This window comes from Carassius auratus, chromosome 41, assembly GCF_003368295.1.
Source record: "Carassius auratus strain Wakin chromosome 41, ASM336829v1, whole genome shotgun sequence".
Classification (NCBI taxonomy): domain Eukaryota; kingdom Metazoa; phylum Chordata; class Actinopteri; order Cypriniformes; family Cyprinidae; genus Carassius; species Carassius auratus.
In genome coordinates this window covers 16,947,018-16,967,552 of record NC_039283.1, presented here as the reverse complement: position 1 = coordinate 16,967,552, position 20,535 = coordinate 16,947,018, and the positions used below count along the sequence as shown (strand labels likewise).

Here is a 20,535-nt window from a genome sequence, read left to right as displayed (position 1 = left end):
GGTTGTATTTTAAATGGAAGAAAACACTGTTTTTGACCTCAAAATAAAGCATTTTCCCTCTGTACATGACTGTGGGGACGAGCACTTCTGTGGTGCTTGGAATTCTAATTAATTATTAAAAATCAAATATTGCCACATTGATGGCTCAAGAAAGTGTAATTGTTCAAATAACATATTGTTTCATTTTAAAATATAAAAAAATTGTAAACCTAAAGTGTTTTTCAAGTGTAATATTTCTGTAAAGGCTAGGGACAGAAAAATGGACATTTCCGTAGAATGACCCATTTACTGTATCATCATGCCTAACAATGCCCCTTGGCTGCTCTAAAATCACTTTAAACCACAGCTCCTTGGGTTAGCTTCATTTGGTAGTTTGAGAGTGTATAGAACTGGGAATCTCAACCCTGCACCTCGAGGTCCACTTTTCGCTCTAAACCAAATTAAGCGCCTAACTCTGGGTTTCGCTCCAACCTTGATCAAACTCCCCTGGCTGTATCTTTCTAGTGCAATTTGACAATTCATTATATGTACGTATTATGTTAGGAATGTCGTGGTATACAGGTGAACATTTCCATCTGAAATTGAAGCATATAGTTGTAATATATCTATAGGAATAACCTTCATGTGCATGTAAGCTGAAGCCACAAACACCATAAACACACATTTACAAATAAGAACACTCACACCAACATATTGTAAGAATACAGATTTAATTCAAATCATTAAAAACCTTTATTGTTAGTTTCAGATGCAACACCACTTTACAGATAAACGTTCTGTAAGGACAAGATCATTGTTTTTTGAAAAAGTCATTGCAAATCATAGTGAGGCAGGCGACCAAGGTGACGTACTCCTGGAAGTCCACAGTGCCATCTGCATTTGCATCCAGATCCTTAAAAATCTTGTCCAGAGCTGTCTTGTCAGTGGATTTCTTTAACAAACACAACACACACAAAAGCATAATCAGAGACTTGGTCAGTATGGTGACATGAATTAAATGACACATTTACATCAGCAATAGCTCACAATATATATTTATTATGAGAATTTATACAAAATAATTAACTTTTTTTTTTTGTAAATAATGTTATTTTTTAATTCAAATATATATAAAGGCATCAATTTTAATACCTGCTTTTTAAATGAAGCATAATGAAATGAGAAATTATATTTCAACTGGTCAGTTTATGAAACCGTTTTGCAGTGCCTCTCACCCTAAAGATGTCTCCCATCTCTGCTGTGAGCAGATCCTTGAGCTCGCCTTTGCTCAGGGTCTTTTTGTCTCCCTCCTTTTCTGAGTATTTGTTAAAGGCTGAAATCAGCAAAGCTATTCCTTTCTGGATGTCTGTAAAATTAGTGTGTAGAAAACAGGTGTATCATAAACAATAATATTGACAATAATACAACAAAGCCTATTGCTTACAACATTCAAAGTTATTACAAGTTATGTCAAAAGTACAAAATATGAAATGTCATGTCTAGCAATAATACAACCCACAGAACTGGTTACAGCCCTCTGGAGAAGGGACAGTTTTAAGAGCAAGAGGATTATATTCAACACCCTTAACATACCCTCAAGACAGAAGAGAGATCATTTCAACCACCACCAAATGCCTCTTCTTGTTGTCTTCCCACAGAAACCATAACCTTAAAATGAATAAAATAAATATCAACCAATCAATTAACAGCTGAAAAACATTTAACATTTATGCACCCTAAATGAAGGCTGCAATGCTTAAAATACAGCAGTAGAGCAGCAGTCAGAGGCATTAGTTAATTTGAACCAGTAACACATCTCAGTAAAAAAAATAAAAATTCTCTTACCAGACATGGTGTTTCTTCTGGAGTTCAAGGCAAACAAGAAGTGCAAAAATTGAGAGCCAATAACGAGAACTGAAGGAACAGATTGAGTATATGCAAATGTCAGACCCAAAAATACATTCCTTCCCATCATTCACACCTTTGACAGACACCTACGCACCTGCGTTAACTTTTCTTTGTCATGATTTGTTCATACCCATACCGTTTAAATTCTTGTTCTTACAGTTTTTTTCAACTGCTTACACACATTTTCCAAAGTTTTCCTATTTTTTTCAAAACTTAACACACAAATTCAAGAATTGCACACACAAGATGCAAAATGCCTCACATCTTATTCAAAATGAAACACAACAGTCAAAATATCGCAAACATTTCAAAAGCAAACATTTGTCTTACATTGTAAACACCTTTACCATAATGTTATATTTTTGATTATGTCACATACACACTGTTATTCAAAACCTAAAGCTCTTTTAAAAACTCACATGTACATGATTGAATGTAATTGGGAGAGAGCTGTTGAATATATAAAGTAAAAAAAGCAAAATTGAAACCAAACTTTAACTTTTTTGCTCTTTGTGGTTGTAAATGTAGTATTAGTGTACACTGTTTGAAAAGAAAAAAAAAAAACACATCAAAAATATGTAGTGTTGTAGCATGTAGTGTAAAACCAAACATAATGTGTGTGCGTGCATGTGGAGATGGTTGGGTGTAGGCTCCATCTCTCCTCCAGGCTGGGTCCGGCCAACATACGTCATCCACGTCACATGCTATATTCTCTCTCGCGATACCTTACCAAACTGTGACCAATGCAATGTTCTGTAGTAAATGAATGCAAGGGTACTACAGTAAAATATATTTATTATAGTATAGGCCTATTGTTTGTTATTGTAAAAAAGCCATTATGTGTTCATTAGAACATGTGTACATTACATTAGATTGTTACATACCGGTTCTCATTTCTAATGGTTCGAATTATACCCGCCACAGTAAATCTACTCAAATTAGTAATTAACTCTCTCATTGTTAAACCATGGTTTATCACATGATCGACTACTGTAACCCTAATCTCATTCGAGACCACTCTTCTTGTTCCTTATCGTCCTCCATTTCTGACTCGTCCTCTTCCTCCCCTTCCAACTCCTCTTACTCTGTCTGCAGTGTTTGCATCCATTTTCCAAAACCTGTTACTTGACCTTTGGCCTATTTATAGGCCACTACTACAGTTATGATTGGTTGCTGTTAAGTAAAGCAACAAGTGTTTGCACATGTAAGGAGTTAGTGTGAGGCACTGATGAATTAGTGTGCCATTTTGATTGGTTGTGTTTATAAAAGGAAATCAAGAAACTTCCTGTCAGATTTTTGTGTGTTTCATAGAAAATTGTGTGTTGTGTTTTGCAAAAAGTGTTTAACGAAATTGAAAAGTGAGTAAAAGGCCAAAAATTTGTGTATGGTTTTGCAGATTTAGTGTGTGGTTCTGGTGTTTGAGTGTCAGGTTTTAGAAATTGTGTGACAAGTAATAATTTTGTGTGTAAGCAGTTGAAAAAAACTGTATTACAGCATAGCTATCTCATTTTATTTTCCTCATGACTTCATACATTTTTAAAGTTAGTTAAATAAAAAAGTTTTATTTGAATCCAAAAAGTAAATCATTTCTAGACAAGTCTTAACATAATAGCTGTGTTTATGCAACTGACCTAGAGTAATTTTTGACATGTAGCTACAGGGTGTTAACATTATTAGATAATGAAATCTCACGCTGGATTTATGGCATTAATCAGAAAAAGATCGTGAATATACTGCCTTACATTGTGTTGAAATCATAATGGAGCCACTTCAGCAGTCATAACCAGTCCTGCATGGTTTAAGAGCAGGGTAATTGTCTAGTATTCTAAGAAACGCTAAAAGCCAATAATAGAGACTATAAGTTTTCTTATTGTTGTCATGCTTGGTTTTTAAACAAGCTAAATGTTTACTGCACTAAATGTTGTGGACCATCAAAAAAAAAAAAAAAAAAAAAAATAGAATTCTACAAAACATTTTCAAGAAAGGTGCACCATCCCTCAAGGTATTAAGATCCACACTTTAGTAGATAAAGTAAAAATGTGTTCCTTTGATGGTACTGTGCAAGTAACAAAATGTTTTACCCCTAAAGAGACTATTCTTTAGCTTGGGTAAATTTTAATTTGTTGGAACAGCACCTATGCTCATGATGTTTCTATTTGTTTCTCTGTTTTGCCAAGGGATTTACATCCCGTGGTAACTAGGATTTACACAAGCTCCAGTCTGGATCCAGAACACCTGAGAAGAGATGACGCAGACCCCTCAGAGGACCTAAGATGATGCTAACCCTGAATCAACAAACAGAACTAACAAATATTGCTACAAGTGTGATTGCATCATGTAAATTGCTGTTAATAACGTCATCGTCTGGCTGACTATGTCTTGTATTAATTTTTCTGAAAAATCCTGTCAGATGCGCATTAAACTGACAGTCACCACTTATAAGCTACTACTAAATAATATTGTAGAAACATAATTTTCTGTAAAGTTGCTTTGTAATGATTGTATCATAAAAAGCACTATACAAATAAACATGAATTTAATTTAATTTAATTGAATACTGTGTTGGCATAGCTAGAGGACAGAACACGAACATCAACATGAATTTCCCTCCCCTTCCCATGGCTCCGGACAGCTGCGTCACAAATGAGAACTTTAAGCTAAACTGAATCAGCTTAATAGAAGACACATTTTCTCTTTTCTTGTAATAATGAACATTGCATCCATTTGAGTCTTAGTGCTATATACATGTACGTGAATTTGTTAAAGCACCTGCTAATTTTCATAATATCTAAAACTGTCTGTAGTGATAAGGGAGACCAGGTTGTCAAACAAGGACATTGACAAAAGGCCTATTTTTATTTTTAGAAATGTCCGATTAGGTTAGGTTAAGATTTTTTTAATGTGTTTTAATGTTATAAATGTATGCAGTTTATTCATTACTTTAGTTTTGTTAAAAAGAGAGAAGAAGATAATTTAGTATGCTTGTTATTTAGTATGTTCGTTTCATGTTTCTTAATTTTTTTAATATTGCTTACAAGCTTACATGTGTGTGTGTGTGTGTGTGTGTGTGTGTGTGTGTGTGTGTGTGTGTCAATGTTTGTAATGAGCACTGTGAATTTTAGGGCCATCAGCGAGACTTTACATCTCTGTGGTAAATTGTATATTCTTTTAAACAAAAAGAGTTGCACTAAACTTTCTGGCCTCTCCTGTATAATATTCATTGAATGAAGCAAGGATTGCGTTGTGTTTATTGTGTGCGTGTAATGATCCATCCTACAGGATACGCTTTGTGTTTCGTTATAGCACTTTTATACTTCTGTTGCTTAAGTGGAAAATTCACATAGAGATCACTGGCCGTCACCACTCATATTTTTTACATTCTCTTTGTTTCGATATGTTTCTTTCTATCTCCACCCCCTTTCTCTCTCTCTCAGTGGGCTGATAAAAGATAATGTTTTCCGGATGCCAGCCTTATTTCCACTCTGGCATGGAAAACTTTAAAAAATAAATCTTTCAGTTTTCAGCTGCCTGTCCTTTGACTGTTTTCTATATGCTCTTGTGTGCTTCCAGAATGTTTTCTCTGCTCTTGAGTACAATAGAAATGAGGTTTATCTCTCAAATGAAGTGAAGCCAAATTAAGTTTTGTAACCAAAATTCTGCATTACAATCAGATTGAGGCGGACAGAACAGTGGATACATTGACACATAAGCTATATCTATCTAAATAAAAAAGTAATAATAGTATAGTATATATAGTTATAGTATAGTATATATTTAATAACAAGCTATTTAGCTGGATTTTTATCCACTATCCCATTTGTCCCCAAACAAATGAAATTATTAGATTTCATCACTCTTATCTAAAATTCTACTTCTGACTCCAAACACACTATTAAGACAACAGCTAAACAATAATGTGAGTGATGTGTCTGTGAGCATGAATTGTCTGTCTGTTGTAAGGTTTATTCTGTACCACTTGTCATGCCACTTCACCTCCACAGTGGCTACTGGCTGCATTAACTAAGACCAGTCAATCATACAGACCTTTTGCTAAACCTACAACAATCCATTTAAAAATTTCAACATGATGTATCATTTTTTTCTTGTCTTGCTATAACATTTATTTTTTTATTTGTTATCTGGAGAAGAGGAAAAGCAGAGCAAAAGTGGTGAGTTGCAGAAAGACTGTGAATATCAGCCAGTTCCGTATCATCCCACTGCTCAGTGTTGAAGGGAAGATTTTCTTCAACATCTTAGCTAAGCGATTGACCGAGTTCTTCTTCAAGAATGGGTATGTAGACACTTCTGTCCAGAAAGGTGGCATCCCGGGCACACCAGGGTGTTTAGAGCACGTGGGCATGGTCACACAGCTCCTCAGAGATGCTAGGGAGACCTAGTGGTGAGGTGGCTAGATCTGACGCTCAATGCCCTACAAAAAGGTATTTGAAACCCTAGAGAGGCACCAGGTCCAATGGTAAGAGAACTCATCCTGGACTATTACAGCGATTTCAGCCTGAGAGCCTCCACAGGATCAAAAACATCAGACTGGCACATACTGGAGGTGGGAATGGTCACAGGGTGCACCTCCTCAGTGATCCTGTTTGCTCTGGCAATGAACATGTTGGTGAAATTATGTCATTTAAACATCAGACCCCAAGGTCTCCGGAGCATGGGTAGCAGTCAGGACCGGCAGGAAGTGGAGAGCAGAGGCTGCTATGGATCAAGCAGAATCATGGCTACATCATGGAGTCCTGGTGGGAACAGTGGCCAGAGGAAGGGCTGGACTGGGAACCACCCCCCTGTTTTGACAATTAAGGCTTGAGGGAAGGAGAGGAGGTAATTGATCTAGCACGAGGTGAGAGCAGCTGTGGAGGAGGAGAGGACCAGCAGAGCAGTGGGAATGAGACAGCAAGGCACCTGGATGAGATGGGAGGAAGTTGTGGAGAGGAAGATCTCATGGAATGACCTCTGGTAGGCAGAGCCTCACCGTATTAAGTTCCTAGTCCAGGCAGTTTACAACGTCCTTCCCAGTCCATCCAATCTGCACTGCTGGAGCTTGGCCGATACACCGGCATGCCCACTCTGCCAGAGGAAGGGGACCCAGTTGCTGCCCAAAAGATCTGGGGGAAGGCTGATACCGATGGTGTCACGACCAGGTGCTCAAGACCATCGCAGAGAGCATATGCAGTGCCATCATGAGCTGTCGAAGGTCCAAACCTTGGAAGCAAACCACCTATTTCATCATAGCTGGGGAAAAACCGAAACCAACATCTAGAGCAACATCAGGGTTTCTAAACAGTGCAGAGGACTGGCAGCTGTCAGCAGATGTGGGCAGTCAATTCAAGTTCCTGCAGCATGTCGCCAAAACCACTCTTAGGCCTGACATTGTCCTGGTGTCAGTCTCGTCATGCTGGAGCTTACAGTGCCGTGAGAAGAGCGCATGGAGGAGGCCTTTAAGCAGAAGAAGGAGAACTACAACAGTTTAGTCAGCGACTGCCACAGGAAAGGCTGGAAGGCTAGGTGTGCTTGCCAGTGGAAGTGGGATGCAGAGGCTTTGCAGGACAGTATCTCTGCAGAGCTTATACTGCACTTGGCATTACTGGAGAGAGGACAATCTTTAATAGCACAGAGGAGGCAGAAAAAGCCTCTTGGTGGCTCTGGTTAAAGAGAGCAGATCCGTGGTCGAGCACTGCTAGAGCACAAGCTGATGCCAGATCAACCTCACCTGCAATGGTTTGAGTTAAATATCTCAGTTTGTGTTCTGGATGCCCTGGGGGTGTTTGGCTTAACTTCCCTTTATTTCACTTTTACAATAAAAATATATAATTGTCCTGTTTCATTCAGTTTGTTTGTGCATCATGCAATAGCTTGTGAGAAGGCTATATACAGTATGTACACAAACTCATCAATATACAGTACTTGTTGTAGTGATCTAATCAAGATCTGAACTATGTATTTAAAGTTCCATACTGTCAGTGGTTCCTGAGGGGGGAGGAGAGTCTTTGAGAGCACACAGGTTTGAAAATCAGCAATCAGATGTGTCAATGGGTGAAATATAATGGGGTTATTTGATACTATCCTACGAACGTATTTTAATATCTATAATGTGTATTTACAATAAACACCAGCATGTGCATGAAGTCCCGTTAGGGAACAAATCATGAATATAATGTTCCACAGATAACATATAAATAAATTTGATCACAGGGTTGCATAAAATATTAATCAGTCTGGCCCAGAGCTAAACCTGTTTACTGAATGTCTGTTGTCTAAATGGTGGATTTAGGTAGGCTATAAAAATAGTGAAGGCCAGGATGAGAGTTGAACCTACCATTCTATTCCAAAAAGAAAGCATTCAGAATCAACCTTTATTTTTCATATTTGTATTATGGTAATTAAAAATACCAATGTCTGAAAAATAAAAATAATTATTTAAATATATGTTTGAATATTTTAAAGATTACATATAATCATATAAATTACTTTACTTTTCACCAGTAAGACAGAATAAATGCTCCATCTTTATCTTAGTTGTAAGGATTGATCAGACACCTGTGTGTCACTCATTGGCTGTAAGTTATGAAATGTAAATGAATCAGTTTTAATATGCTGTATCTTGTAGCATCATTCCTAAATAACTAAGCTGATGGCACCCATTTCATTAAAATAAACATGTCAATTCTAACCAAGTGCTCAGTTCTGGAATATATTTCATTTTAAGATTGTAAAGCACAATCTCTCTAACTCAATTTGAGATTGGAGTTCTCCAGTTCCAATGAAATTGAATCATAGAGGACATTTTGCATTCCCTCTGTAAGAGTCTCATTGAAAAAAAAAAAAAAACTTGTGTCATGATATATTTATAACATTGGAAATAATTGTTGAATAAAGCCCTGAACTGCATGGAAGCAAAGGACAACAAAAAAGAAAAAAAAAGTGTTTACTTCTGTGCTGGAACTAGGTAGAGGTGACCATATTAGCCATTTTCCCAGGACGCATCCTTGCCAGGATTTTTATATTGCCTAAAATATCCAGATTTTGGCTGTTTGTGCTGTGCAGATCGATCATTGTATGGCATTCATAAGAGCAGAGAGCAGAGCAGACGGCTCCTTGTGCATTCAAATCACTCTCTTGGTACTTTAGTGTCATACAATGATCGGTGCGCAGCAACGCTTCAAGTTCAAGAATAAATGAACAAACACCTAACATGTACGTGTATTTGCATTGCTTTGATTGTTCTCTGTATCTCTCACCTTCTCACATGCCACGGTTGGTTGATTATGTAACATACCTGCATGTTATTAGTCAAACTACTTTGGTTGTTTTAGGCAATATAAAAATCCTGGCAAGGACGCGTCCTGGGAAAATGGCTCATGGTCACCCTACTTACAGGACATCTGTGGACAGATTCTTTTGTGTCTAATGCTAATACTTATATAAACAAAAAATAATAATTTGAACATCACTTAACAAAACTACAGAAACATCCTCCTTTACATACATACAGTGTAACCATAGTAAGAAGTTCAAATCAAGGCATGTGGCTGAAATGGTTTATTAAAACTTATAAACAAACTTAAATAACAGTCATCTTTTATTGCTTTTTGAAACCCCCTGTCTTCTGCATGTGCAGCTTGTAGAATTGTTCACAGGCCACGGACAGGCCCACCACAAGAGCCACAAACTCTTCAAAATCCACCTCTCCATCACCATTACCATCCAAATCCTTCATAATCTTCTCTACGGCAGCAGGGTCCCTCTGAGACTACAGATGATGAGAGAAACATGTTTGAAATAGAACAAATGGGAACCTTTTTTTTAAAGATAATGGAAAAAGAGTAAAGTTTTAGAAAATTCTTGAAGATACACAATGAGCAGGGCCAAAAATTTTAAGGCCCCTTGCTACACCATAGAGTAGTGGTTCCCAACCTCATTCCTGGAGGCCCACCAACACTGCACCTTTTACATCTCTCCTTTGTCTGACACACCCATTTGAGTTGCTGGAGTCTCTACTGAATCAGGTGTGTTTGATTAGGAGACATGGAAAACATGCAGTGTTGGGGGGCCTCCAGGAACGTGTTGGAAACCAACCCGATCATCAGGGTCCAAGTCACCATGTTTAGAGTTGCCCCACCCTGGGTGTAGCAATAAAAGGTGGAATGTTGTACCTTCATAAAGCTGGCCAACTCGGTCTCCATCAGCAGTTTGAGCTCTTTGCGACTTAATGTTGATGTATTTCCTTCATTGCCTGCATAACGGTGAAACACTGTGATCATCGTCTCCATCGCTCTCTCCAGATCAGACGGCATTATGACTGTCTACAGTGAGAAATAACATTCGTTTATGTGAGTGTCTCATCGCTTAATCAAACTGTTGGGCAGACTGAAACATAGGTAACTGGATTTTTCCATTTGGGAAAAAGCCAAAGTGTGAGTAATAACACCCACCGTCATTATGATGACGCAGTAAAGAATTAAGGCAATTAATAATAGTATATGCTGAAGCAATTTTTTCAGTTATGTAAGTATTAACAGCTATTATTTAAAATTAACAGCGGACTTTTAATCTCCCTGTAAAACTTAGATTCGATTATGTAAATGACGCTGACGTCCATAGAATCTGGGCATCTACGAACGTCACATTCTTCTCGAAAACTATTTTCCTGTTTCGAAGTCATTACGAATACTAAGGTTAAAAAATTAAAATAAAATAAATTATGCTCAAGTTAAACAAAGTTATACTATGCTCTAGAGCACTGCAACACTTTTCTGAATAGTAAAATCTGTGTACTTACGCTGAAAAAAGGCAGAGCGTCACCTGAAGATGAAAGAATGTAGCCTATGTCCCGTGCAAGAGTTGTTCAAGAAGCAGAGCATGCATTTATACTGGGGCTCCGCCCGAATGACGAGTATGAAGTTGGGTGAGTCCGTGGGTAAGGACTGTAACGTAAACTGTTTGTATTGTTAACTGTTTAGGGCTTAACGCCACAGAAAACGCTTGTGGTTTTCCAAACTTGATTTCCTAAGTGAGTGACTCAAAGCTTTCACAATACTTATCTTCTGACAAAACAACTTCTCTTGCTCTCAGTTTTGGACAGATGTCTGAAAAGGATACTTGCCAGGGCATTATTTTAAAGGGTAGGGCTGCTGTTTTGGCAGTGATAAGGCTTGTTCCAGCCTGCAAAGCAGGAATGAGGGGATGTCCACTCCCTAACCAGAATATAAAAAGTGCCTTTAACCATTTTGTCTATGTAAGAAAATGTACGATCATAAATTAAGTGACCAACGACACAACCTATGTGCATTTTTGGTAGCAGCATTACTGTGCACATACCACATATGAATGAGACAGAATGTTTAGCTGGAATTAATGCATTCTTTGCACCACAGACCTAATAAATCAGTATTTCCTCAAGCAAAACAAAGGTAAAGTTACTCTTATACAGCGTTTCCCTTTGGAAACTAAATGAAATCTCAGTAGGACATGGGGGAAAAAAAGGGGAAGAGAGAGAATGGATGAATGCCACATTGTGTTTTGAATGGGCGTGATTGTGTTATCATAGTAGCATCCATGCTAGTACAGCTCAGAACTGTTTTCACAAGTTTTCTCAGCTTTCTTTTCAAGCTAGGACATGACTTTTTTTTTTTTTTTTAAGTGGCCTAACTAGTAGTTTGATTCAAAAAAGTTCCAGTGCAATTGTCTAAAGATTCTTAAATATTGATTTAAAATACATACCTTTATTTGGAAAGCAAAACAACAGGATAAGAAGTCTTGTTTTATGAGAAATGTTGGTAACACTTTATAATAAGGTTCCATTAGTTTATGTTAGTTAATTTATTAAAATGAGCAAACAATGAACAGTACATCCATTACCATACTGTATTACTCTTTGTTAATGTTAGTTAATGAAAATACAGTTATTCATTGTTAGTTCAGGCTAATTCAGTGTATGAACTAATGTTAACAAACACCATTGTTTTAATAAAAAAAAATTGTAAATGTTTAAATTAACTTTAACTAAGATCAATAAATGCTGTAGTAGGATTGTTCTTGTTTAGTTCCTAAAGTTGTTAACTAACTTTAACTTTTAATGGCATGACTGAATTTAAGACTTCCTGGTCTGATTTAAGATTTTTTTAGGCCTTAATTAGACTTTTTAAAATCCTTTTTAAGACCCGCAGAAACTCTGATGTAAAAATAGACATCCATTAGTTTTGTCCTTCTGAAAATTCAGATCACAGCAGTTTCACAGCTTTCTGGCTTTAATTGAAACACGTTGAAAATATATTTGCTTGCGCTTCAACTGGTAGAGGCCCATATTTTAAATTCCATGCTAGTTTGAACCTTATCTGCAGTTTGACCTTTAAGGACTGAGTAATACTAGTTTAAACAGAAAGTTGACAATGATTGAAATTTTTTGCAGGGTCAGTACCAAGACTGAGTTAGCTGAAAGTCCCAGAATGCATTTTGAGGCCTTAGGCAGTTAGCATACACAAAGCGGGGAAAACCAGAACAATGAAAACACTTTGTGGTTTAAGGTATAGTACAGACAGTTTTCTGGGTTAAAAAAATGTCCAGGTCTGCAAGGGAAGCTTTCACACATCCCTATTAGTCTCTCCATTTAATATATTCCTATTGAATGACTGGATCTTGCCTGTGAAATTTTGCTGAGCGACAACAAATGTGACTACACCTTTTAGTCATTTGGAGTCCACCAACAAGCAAAATGGTACACGTATTCTTTCATCAATTTTTAATAACAAACCCCTTAAACAAAATATATTGTAAACAGAACCCAAAATCACACATCTATGACTGATTTGATCAAATGTGTTTAGTTATCTTGAATGGAATGAATAATAATAATAAAAAAAAGTCAGCTGTTGGCAAACACATCAGATTCTGTAGCTTCAGCACACTGCGGTCTGGTGGCTGAATGGGTGACCGCGATAGTAATGGGATGAGGTAAGCATTTCAGTTCTTTCTTTTGCCCTTGCTGGTGGGTTTGGCGGGAGTTGGGACAGGTGCTGCCTGGTAAAGAGCTGCTGACACTTTGTTGATGTAGTAAAGTGCAAAGACAGAGAAGATCAGGCTATATGGGAGAGGGCAGAGAAAGAAAGAACAAATGAACAGTTGCCAATCAGACATGAAACCTATAAAAGTACTGTGGGTTTTCTCCTCTACAATTTTTTTATTTGTTAGTTTTCAAAAACTGGTACGAGTCAAGTTTTTTTTTTTTTTTTTCTGTGGTAATCAATTACTTTAAAACATAAGTAATGCCGTCCCACTTACCATGTTGTCACACACACACGGTGCACCAAACCAGACGCAAACAGAGAGAGGCACAGGCACACGAAAACTAAGAGAGAGATGGAATCTTTTTCAGGCAAGTACAGATATTAATCTGAATTAAAATCATTAATCTGATTTAATATGTATTACAAATTTGTATAATTTGTTCATTATTAAAATGGCACTGTTCAAAAGTTTGGGCTCGGTATAATAATGTCTCTTACACTCTTTAAGGTTGCAAATTATTTGATCACAAAAAACAGTAAGTTTGTGAAATATTATTACAGTTAAAATCAATTTTTTGTTGTTAGAATGTATTTAAAGATTAATGTATTCATTTTTAAATCATTTTTATATGCTGATGTGGTGCTCAAGAAACATTTCTTATTATTAATGTCGAAAACAGTTGGCACTGGCTTGTGTTTTTGTGGAAACTAATGAATTTTTCTCAGTATTCTCAGATGAACTAAGCTGAAAAGACTGCATTCACTTTTTTTTTTAACGGTTTAACCTTTTAACTGTCAATTTTGATCAGTTTAATGCATCCTTGCTTAATAACAGTATTAATTTATTTTCTTCTTTTTTTTTAAATAGGCCAAACTACTGAATGGTAGTGTATAGTGCAGGGATCCTCAAATCTGGACCTCGAGATCCACTTTCCTGCAGAGTTTAGCTCTAACCCTAATCAAACACACCTGAGCATGCTAATCAGTGTCAATCAATGTCTTTGGGATCATTCGAAAATGACAGACAGGTGACTTTAATCAGGGTTGGAGCTAAACTCTGCAGTGCATTGGACCTCCAGGGTAAGATTTGAGGAAGGGGGGTATAGTGTATTCATTTGGACTTTCTGCAGGCGAAGAGCAGGATGCACCAGACAGGGTCAGCGCATGCATATTCTCACACTTACTCTCTGGGAAGATTTTGGCTTGGAAGCCTTTGCCAAAGACAAGGTTCTCCAGGTTATTGAAAGCCTGTAATGGCAGGTTAAGAATTAACAGAAAGCAGATGAGTAAAATACAAATAATGTTGAGGTTACACAAACTAGGACTGTATGCAGGACAAAGCGGCATAAGGATACAGTAAGAGAGCAGACAAACAGCACAGATCCCAGGAAACCCCCAAGGATGGTCAGCCACTCCGAAGAGCCCAGCTGCCTACTGAACATCTGCATCCCTGCAAACACCAGCACTGACAGCAGACTGGACAACAGCAGGGGACGTGCTTGTGTTCACCGCTGTAAAACAAATAGAGAGAGAGAAAGACTGTGTGAAAGAGTGCGTGGAACCATCCAAACACTTATTTTTCACTCATATTATTTATTTGAAAACAAATTGAATTACTATTTCTAAATTTACACTAAGTTTAAACGTATCTGAAAGATTTGATCATTTATTGTTCTACTGAACAATAAAATACATGGACGAATTTTGACACGTCAATGTACAGTACGCTCTTCAAAACGTTCCGTGCAGCTACAAATTTCTACAATAATCTTTTTTGCTTTTAGTTCTTATTTGCTTATATAAATAGTTAGCGTACATTGGGATCATTCTATTCTTGTTCTTTCGCCTGTTCTTCAAATGCTGAGCCGATGGCGATTGAAAATGTATGAAATGTTTTAGCATGGGGTTAGCTGTGGCTAAACACATTTAGATAGTAACGTACAATGTTTTGTGCTTTTTTTCCGAAACACAAAAGGACGAAACTACCACATTTCAACACACTGCTAATGTTCTCACAAAGTGCTTTAAATCAAGATCTGCAGCAAGCAACTATTTTACAATTAAGGGCTCAAAGTTTGCAGCGAGTTAACTAGTGAAATAAACGATATCGGTCCTGTTTCATGTTCATGCGTGCAAACTATCCAACAGCTCCAATAGGTAGAACATTATTTATTCTGAATAATTTGTATAAAAGTTATACTCACCCATGTTTGACAGCTGGAAGATAAAGAGACAGGCTTAACACCTCGCTTTTCAGTCCCTGGGTCAGCAGAGCAAAGAAAGATGACGCGACGCTAGTGTCTGAAAACTGTGCCGAGTGCGAACCAACAAACCCGACAGCGCCATCTAGTGGACACAAGAGAGCAGCACAGTTATTTCTCCTCTGTTTAATCTACATAACAACGGGAAGCATAAAACAATGAAAACAAAGCTTTTTCGTGTTATGCCCCCATAAAAAAATCTAATACTTATCTTTTTCAGCAGCAAATATGTCTTAACAGCTTTACAATTGATCTGTGCTGAGATTAAGTAATCATAAAAGATATTTAAAATTAGTGGAAAACAGTCCACCATTTGGTACAGTTGACATGTATTTTGCTTTGTGTATGTATTTACTAAATTAAATATGAAGTTTGACTATATTATCCATCTCCATAACCAGTATCACATTCCATAAAAAAGACCATTGTATCAGTTTTCATTAACACATTTACTAAACAAATAAACAATGGAACTTGAGTCCTAAATAACTTTGTAAAAGTACAACTGAAAAAGTGTGAAATTTTCTCTAACTCCTCTTTACATTTAAAAAAGTCTATTCCCTTTAAATACCCTTCTTTAAATTGTCTAAAGTCATCGGATTATATCTATGAATTATTTCTTAGACTTTGACTTTATTAGGAATTACACAGACTATTCATTTAAATAGCTAGGTATATGAACAAAGTTTATGAAAAAGAAAAAAAATGGATAATCACGTTTCAGCTTCATGACAGCGTTAGGAAACAAATAGTGTAGTATAGCATGTAAAAAGAAAAAAAAACTATAAAATCAAAGCAACATAAATACACACGTTATAAAAATATATATATTATATATATTATTATATTATATTATATTATATTATATTATATATATTATATTATATTATATTATATTATATTTATATTATATTCCACACTTGACTGGATCACAAGCGGCTGCGCGCTCAGCATCCCTGCGCATGCTCCTTACTGACCTCCCCCCAAACACCTCACAACATCCATCGACTACAACATCCGTCAGAATAGACCACAGCAAGCACTGCTGGAAAACCTCTAAATCAACATGGATTGTGTTAAATTGGAGCTCTCCGATATATTAGAAAAAATAACATCATTATAACGTAAAGGTTTGTCCTACGTCAGTTTCGGTTGCAGTTACCAGTCTTGCAGTCTTACAAGCTGTTCGTTTTTTAATGACTAGGCTATATATTAAAAAAGGGCTCTCAATAATAGCCTTTATTTAATTTGATATCATTTTACCAACTGGCATAGTTCCAGCAATGGCAGATGCGGAGTTGCAAACCTTTACATCCATAATGGACGCTCTCGTGCGCATCAGCGTAAGTAGCTACATTTGCATCATCAAAACCACATATTTGCACGATATCAGTGATTTGCATGCGGTTGATTTTTAACACACGAATGCACGTCACAGCATCTTTCAAAGAAATGGGAAGTTTTTGGTGTTTTTCATAGCCAAATGTAACATTTTAAAACAGCGTTAACAGAGAACAACACCCCCATTCTTTATTAAGAGCATTTCATTTCCTCGGAATGTGCAAATAACACCTGTAAGCAGAAACCGAGCTCCTCATCTGCTGCCAGCCACTGAAGCGCGTGGAGGCCAAGGCTGCTTTTCCACTATATATATATATATATATATATATATATATATATATATATATATATATATATATATATATATATATATATATATATATATAATGCTCTCATTCGTAATGGCCAAATATATATATGTATTTAAGAAAATGTAAAAGGCCTTATCACTGTCACGTGACAGAATGCATGTTGCCATGGAGACGGGATGCAGGAGTGCTGAGGCCTGGAGAGCCTCTGTGGGAAACGCCTGCTAAAAAGACAACAGCTGGGCGACTTGAATTATTTAAAGGGCTTATGCTGTCAGCCGTAGGGGAAAGTAACGACTATGCTTAACAGAAAACAACCTAAAATAGCCAAACATTTATTTGCTGGTTTAGTTTAGAGGTGTTTAGGACACTTTTCATTTGCGCATCTTGCCAACAAGCTAAACTAGCTCAGCGCCTGTCTGCTAGGATGAGTGTGTCAGCGTTTTCTTTTAATCATTTGCTTTCAAATGATTGGGACTAATAGAGTTGAAACAGTGCCTGGCCACTTTTGCAGCAGCTTTGGTTCTGAAAAATATTTTTCCCATAAGGATTAAAATATATATATATTTTTTCAACTGTAAAGATATGAACCACACCAACCAGCTATGAGGGGAATCACAACATTACAAAGTTTAATTTTGAGGCAAACAAATCTGAAAACTGTATAAAACAAATGTACAAGACTGTGTACTTAGTGACTTTAATAAGGAATGATTTTACAATCCTATGAAAATAAATTAAAAAACTATTTATAACTATTGTTTAACTATTTTGATTATATATAGAAAAATATATCTTATATGTATTTCAAAATCTAATTATTTAAGTAGAGTGTAGAGAGAATGTGCATGAGTGGACTGGAATAAAGTGTTCTTTTGGTCATATAGTAAATGCAGTTTTCACCATAAATTCCACTGTTAAATATTATTTAAAGAATAAGCTGAAACAAGGTGGACTGACAACTTTAACAAAAGCATAAACCATCAGTAAACAAACACCAATCTTTAAAGGTTTATCATATATTCATCATTCAGAATCAGTATATAAATAAAATGAATGGGATTTTTACTTCAAGAACTGTTGAAATTGTATAATTTCTTTAATTTAGATTCCATTGGTGTTGAGTTAAAAATGTTTAATTCCTTAAAATGACTCTATAACAGAAGCTCAGGTGGCTGGAATGTAAATAAACAAGATTTCTCAATAACCTTAAACTTTATTACAGAAGTCAACATCAAGTTTTTTGAGCTTGAGGAGCGACATTCTTGTGCTTTCTGGCATTTGAAATGTTTGATTTGCATTTACACACTCTCCTGGAAAGAACAAAGATGAAAAACACCTATTTACAGATTTCTCAGTCGAAAACAACTCGTCAGTTACGAATAAAATGAAGCGGCTGAAGATATCAGTCATATTCTATTTGTTACTCATGATTTGAATGTTGCATAAAAAGATTTCCATTGTAACCCAGTAATGGGAAAACGGAGTAATTTATAAAAAGTAATAGAAAAAAAAGGAAGTATTGACTGCGGTTTTAATAAACATGGCTGTTTGTGTGTGTTGATGTTTGATATGCACATCCTTCTGTGTTGATGTCCTGATATGCAAATGTTCTGAACTTTATGAGTTCTGCCTTATTTCCATATGTTAACCTTACAAAAACTCAGTCTACAGCATAATCCACAATCATTTTTAGTCATTAAAATGGAAATAATAATAATAATAAAAACTGTTCTACTCCAAATATAACATCTTTGGATCAATCTACAGTTTTTTTTTTTAAACTGCACATATAACATCAGGAATGAAGTATTTTTGAGTGAGCGTAACCTCTTCTGCTAATTATTTATTTAATATCTCTTTTTTTCTCTCTGTCTAGTCCAATATGAAGAGCATCGAGAGAGAGCTGCGCTGTCCAGTGTGTGAGGAGATGGTGAAGCAGCCGATAGTGTTGCCTTGTATGCACAGTGTGTGTGTGCTGTGTGCCGCAGAAGTCTTGGTTCAGAGAGGATACCCTCCACCCGAACTCCCCCCAGAGCCCAACACTCCCACCTCAAGCCCCATCACACGCTCTCCCCGACAAACACGCCGGCCTCCGCCCAAAACAGACCGTCTAGACCGGGTGATCAGAACAGGTTTGTGTGTTCATTAATAGACACTAAGATTAAAATACAGTGTGCTGGTATTTCATTGAACAGCTGTCTGGGATACCTGATTCTGATTGGTCAATCAATCAGTCTGCAGTCAAGCATTTTTATAGTGACCACTAAACTGTACACTACCATAGAAAAGTTTGGGCTCGTTAGGATTTTTCAATGTTATGCTCTCCAAGGCTGCATTTATTTGATCCAAAATACAGTAAACACTGTAATATTGTGAAATGTTATTCTATTATATAAATATGTTTTAAAATGTAATTCATTCCTATGGTGGAAGAGCTGAATTTCAGTAGCCATTGCTCCGGTATTTAGCGTCCCATGTTCCTTCAGAAATCATTCTAATATGCTGATTTTTGCTCAACAATCATTTCTTATTATCAATTTTGAGAACAGTTGTGCTGCTTAATATTTTTGTGGCAAGCTTGATATTTGTTCAGGAATCTTTGATGAATAGAAAGCTCAAAAGAACAGCGTTTATTTGAAATAGAACAATGTAAAAGTTTTTACTGTAACTTTTGATCAATTTAATGCATCCTTTTTGAATAATTGTATTAATTTTTTTTTATCAAAATAAAAAGTCTTAGTGACCCAGACATCTAATTTTACACACTTATATCTCTTTGTGGTCCTTTTATTCTCCATAATGAAATAGTTTTAGCTCAAATCAATTATCAATCAAATTTAAGAATCATGTCAGTTTAATAATTAGTTCGCTTATTATTTAATAAATACTATATATATATATATATATATATATATATATATATATATTATAATATATATATATATATTATTATTATATTTAAAATGTTGACCGTTTTAGCTCTGTGCAAAAGTTAATAGATGTTGCTGTATCATTCAGATGTATTGCATCTGTGCAGCACTTTGCAAGTGTGTGTGTGATTAAATGTAGCAGCCGTCATGATGGGCTGATTCTGAATGTGTCAGCACACAACAGGCCTTGGGAATCTGTCTTCTTTCTGCATTGATTAGCTTTTCCTTTCTTCTTCCTGGATTAGATTTACTAGGGCTTAAAGAAGCTTTAATGTTGGAAACTGCTTTTTCTACCTGTATCTCTCTCTTTTCTTGTACAGTGTGTGGGACACATCCAGGACGCAGGCGTAAAGACACCCCTCCTGTGATCATGCTGTTCCCCTGTCCCACTTGCGGAAAAGATGTGGAGCTAGGAGAGAGAGGGCTTACTGACTGTTTGAGAAACCTCACGCTGGAGCGTATAGTGGAGAGGTCTCTCGCTCTTTCTCTCTTTCAGACGCAAACACTTTTCCTCACAATTTCTGCTTTTTTTTTTTTACTGGATCTACATTAAAACTGAATTCCAGTAACTGTGCTGTGCAATGCAGAAATGTTGTTCTACTGGTTTTGAACCCTTGAGCAGGGTTCTGTTGTTCTGAACTTGCATCTATTCATAGGCACATGACCAAAGAGATTGATAGCGCTTTGAATATTCTCACACAGTACGTGGACCAATGAAATTACCATTTTGGAATTGTAAAATTAGGTAGCGAAAGGAGGAGACAGAATTTTTTGCTCTTCCAGTAAT

At 36.4% G+C, this 20,535-nt stretch overlaps 3 protein-coding genes and 1 pseudogene across 4 annotated transcripts; 1 reads left to right on the top strand and 3 right to left on the bottom strand.

Moving 5' to 3' along the window:
* The window catches only part of LOC113059105 (tripartite motif-containing protein 46-like), a 433,352-nt pseudogene that overhangs the window by 404,851 nt on the left and 7,966 nt on the right, over positions 1–20,535 (top strand).
* On the bottom strand, positions 498–1,922 carry LOC113059104 (ictacalcin-like). The gene is made up of 3 exons (XM_026227366.1): positions 1,825–1,922; positions 1,215–1,345; positions 498–931 (listed from the first exon to the last, which is right to left on the bottom strand). Exons 1-3 carry the CDS (start codon positions 1,829–1,831, stop codon positions 791–793), a joined length of 279 nt encoding a protein of 92 aa, XP_026083151.1. The 5' UTR covers positions 1,832–1,922; the 3' UTR covers positions 498–790.
* Positions 9,427–10,837, bottom strand: LOC113059103 (protein S100-A1-like). 2 transcript variants are annotated; one of them, XM_026227364.1, is made up of 3 exons: positions 10,682–10,837; positions 10,056–10,205; positions 9,427–9,652 (listed from the first exon to the last, which is right to left on the bottom strand). In XM_026227364.1, the coding sequence occupies exons 2-3, from the start codon at positions 10,194–10,196 to the stop codon at positions 9,482–9,484; spliced, it is 312 nt and encodes a 103-aa protein (XP_026083149.1). In that variant the 5' UTR covers positions 10,197–10,205; positions 10,682–10,837; the 3' UTR covers positions 9,427–9,481. The 2 variants fall into 2 exon arrangements, with proteins under 2 accessions (XP_026083149.1, XP_026083150.1); XM_026227365.1 differs by having other exon boundaries at positions 10,056–10,201; positions 10,682–10,825.
* LOC113059100 (keratinocyte-associated protein 2) lies at positions 12,705–15,234 on the bottom strand. Its single transcript, XM_026227361.1, has 5 exons — positions 15,110–15,234; positions 14,261–14,416; positions 14,090–14,153; positions 13,180–13,246; positions 12,705–12,979 (listed from the first exon to the last, which is right to left on the bottom strand). Exons 2-5 carry the CDS (start codon positions 14,351–14,353, stop codon positions 12,862–12,864), a joined length of 342 nt encoding a protein of 113 aa, XP_026083146.1. The 5' UTR covers positions 14,354–14,416; positions 15,110–15,234; the 3' UTR covers positions 12,705–12,861.

Coding starts and splice junctions, on each gene's coding strand:
- LOC113059100 (XM_026227361.1), bottom strand. CDS start 14,353: ATGCAGATGTTCAGTAGGCAGCTGGGCTCTTCGGAGTGGCTGACCATC. Junction 14,154..14,260: donor TGTTTGTCTGCTCTCTTACT/GTATCCTTATGC, acceptor CTGCCATTACAG/GCTTTCAATAACCTGGAGAA. Junction 12,980..13,179: donor CGTGTGTGTGTGACAACATG/GTAAGTGGGACG, acceptor TCTCCCATATAG/CCTGATCTTCTCTGTCTTTG.
- LOC113059103 (XM_026227364.1), bottom strand. CDS start 10,196: ATGCCGTCTGATCTGGAGAGAGCGATGGAGACGATGATCACAGTGTTT. Junction 9,653..10,055: donor AGTTGGCCAGCTTTATGAAG/GTACAACATTCC, acceptor CATCATCTGTAG/TCTCAGAGGGACCCTGCTGC.
- LOC113059104 (XM_026227366.1), bottom strand. Junction 932..1,214: donor AGATGGGAGACATCTTTAGG/GTGAGAGGCACT, acceptor TGTTTGTTAAAG/AAATCCACTGACAAGACAGC.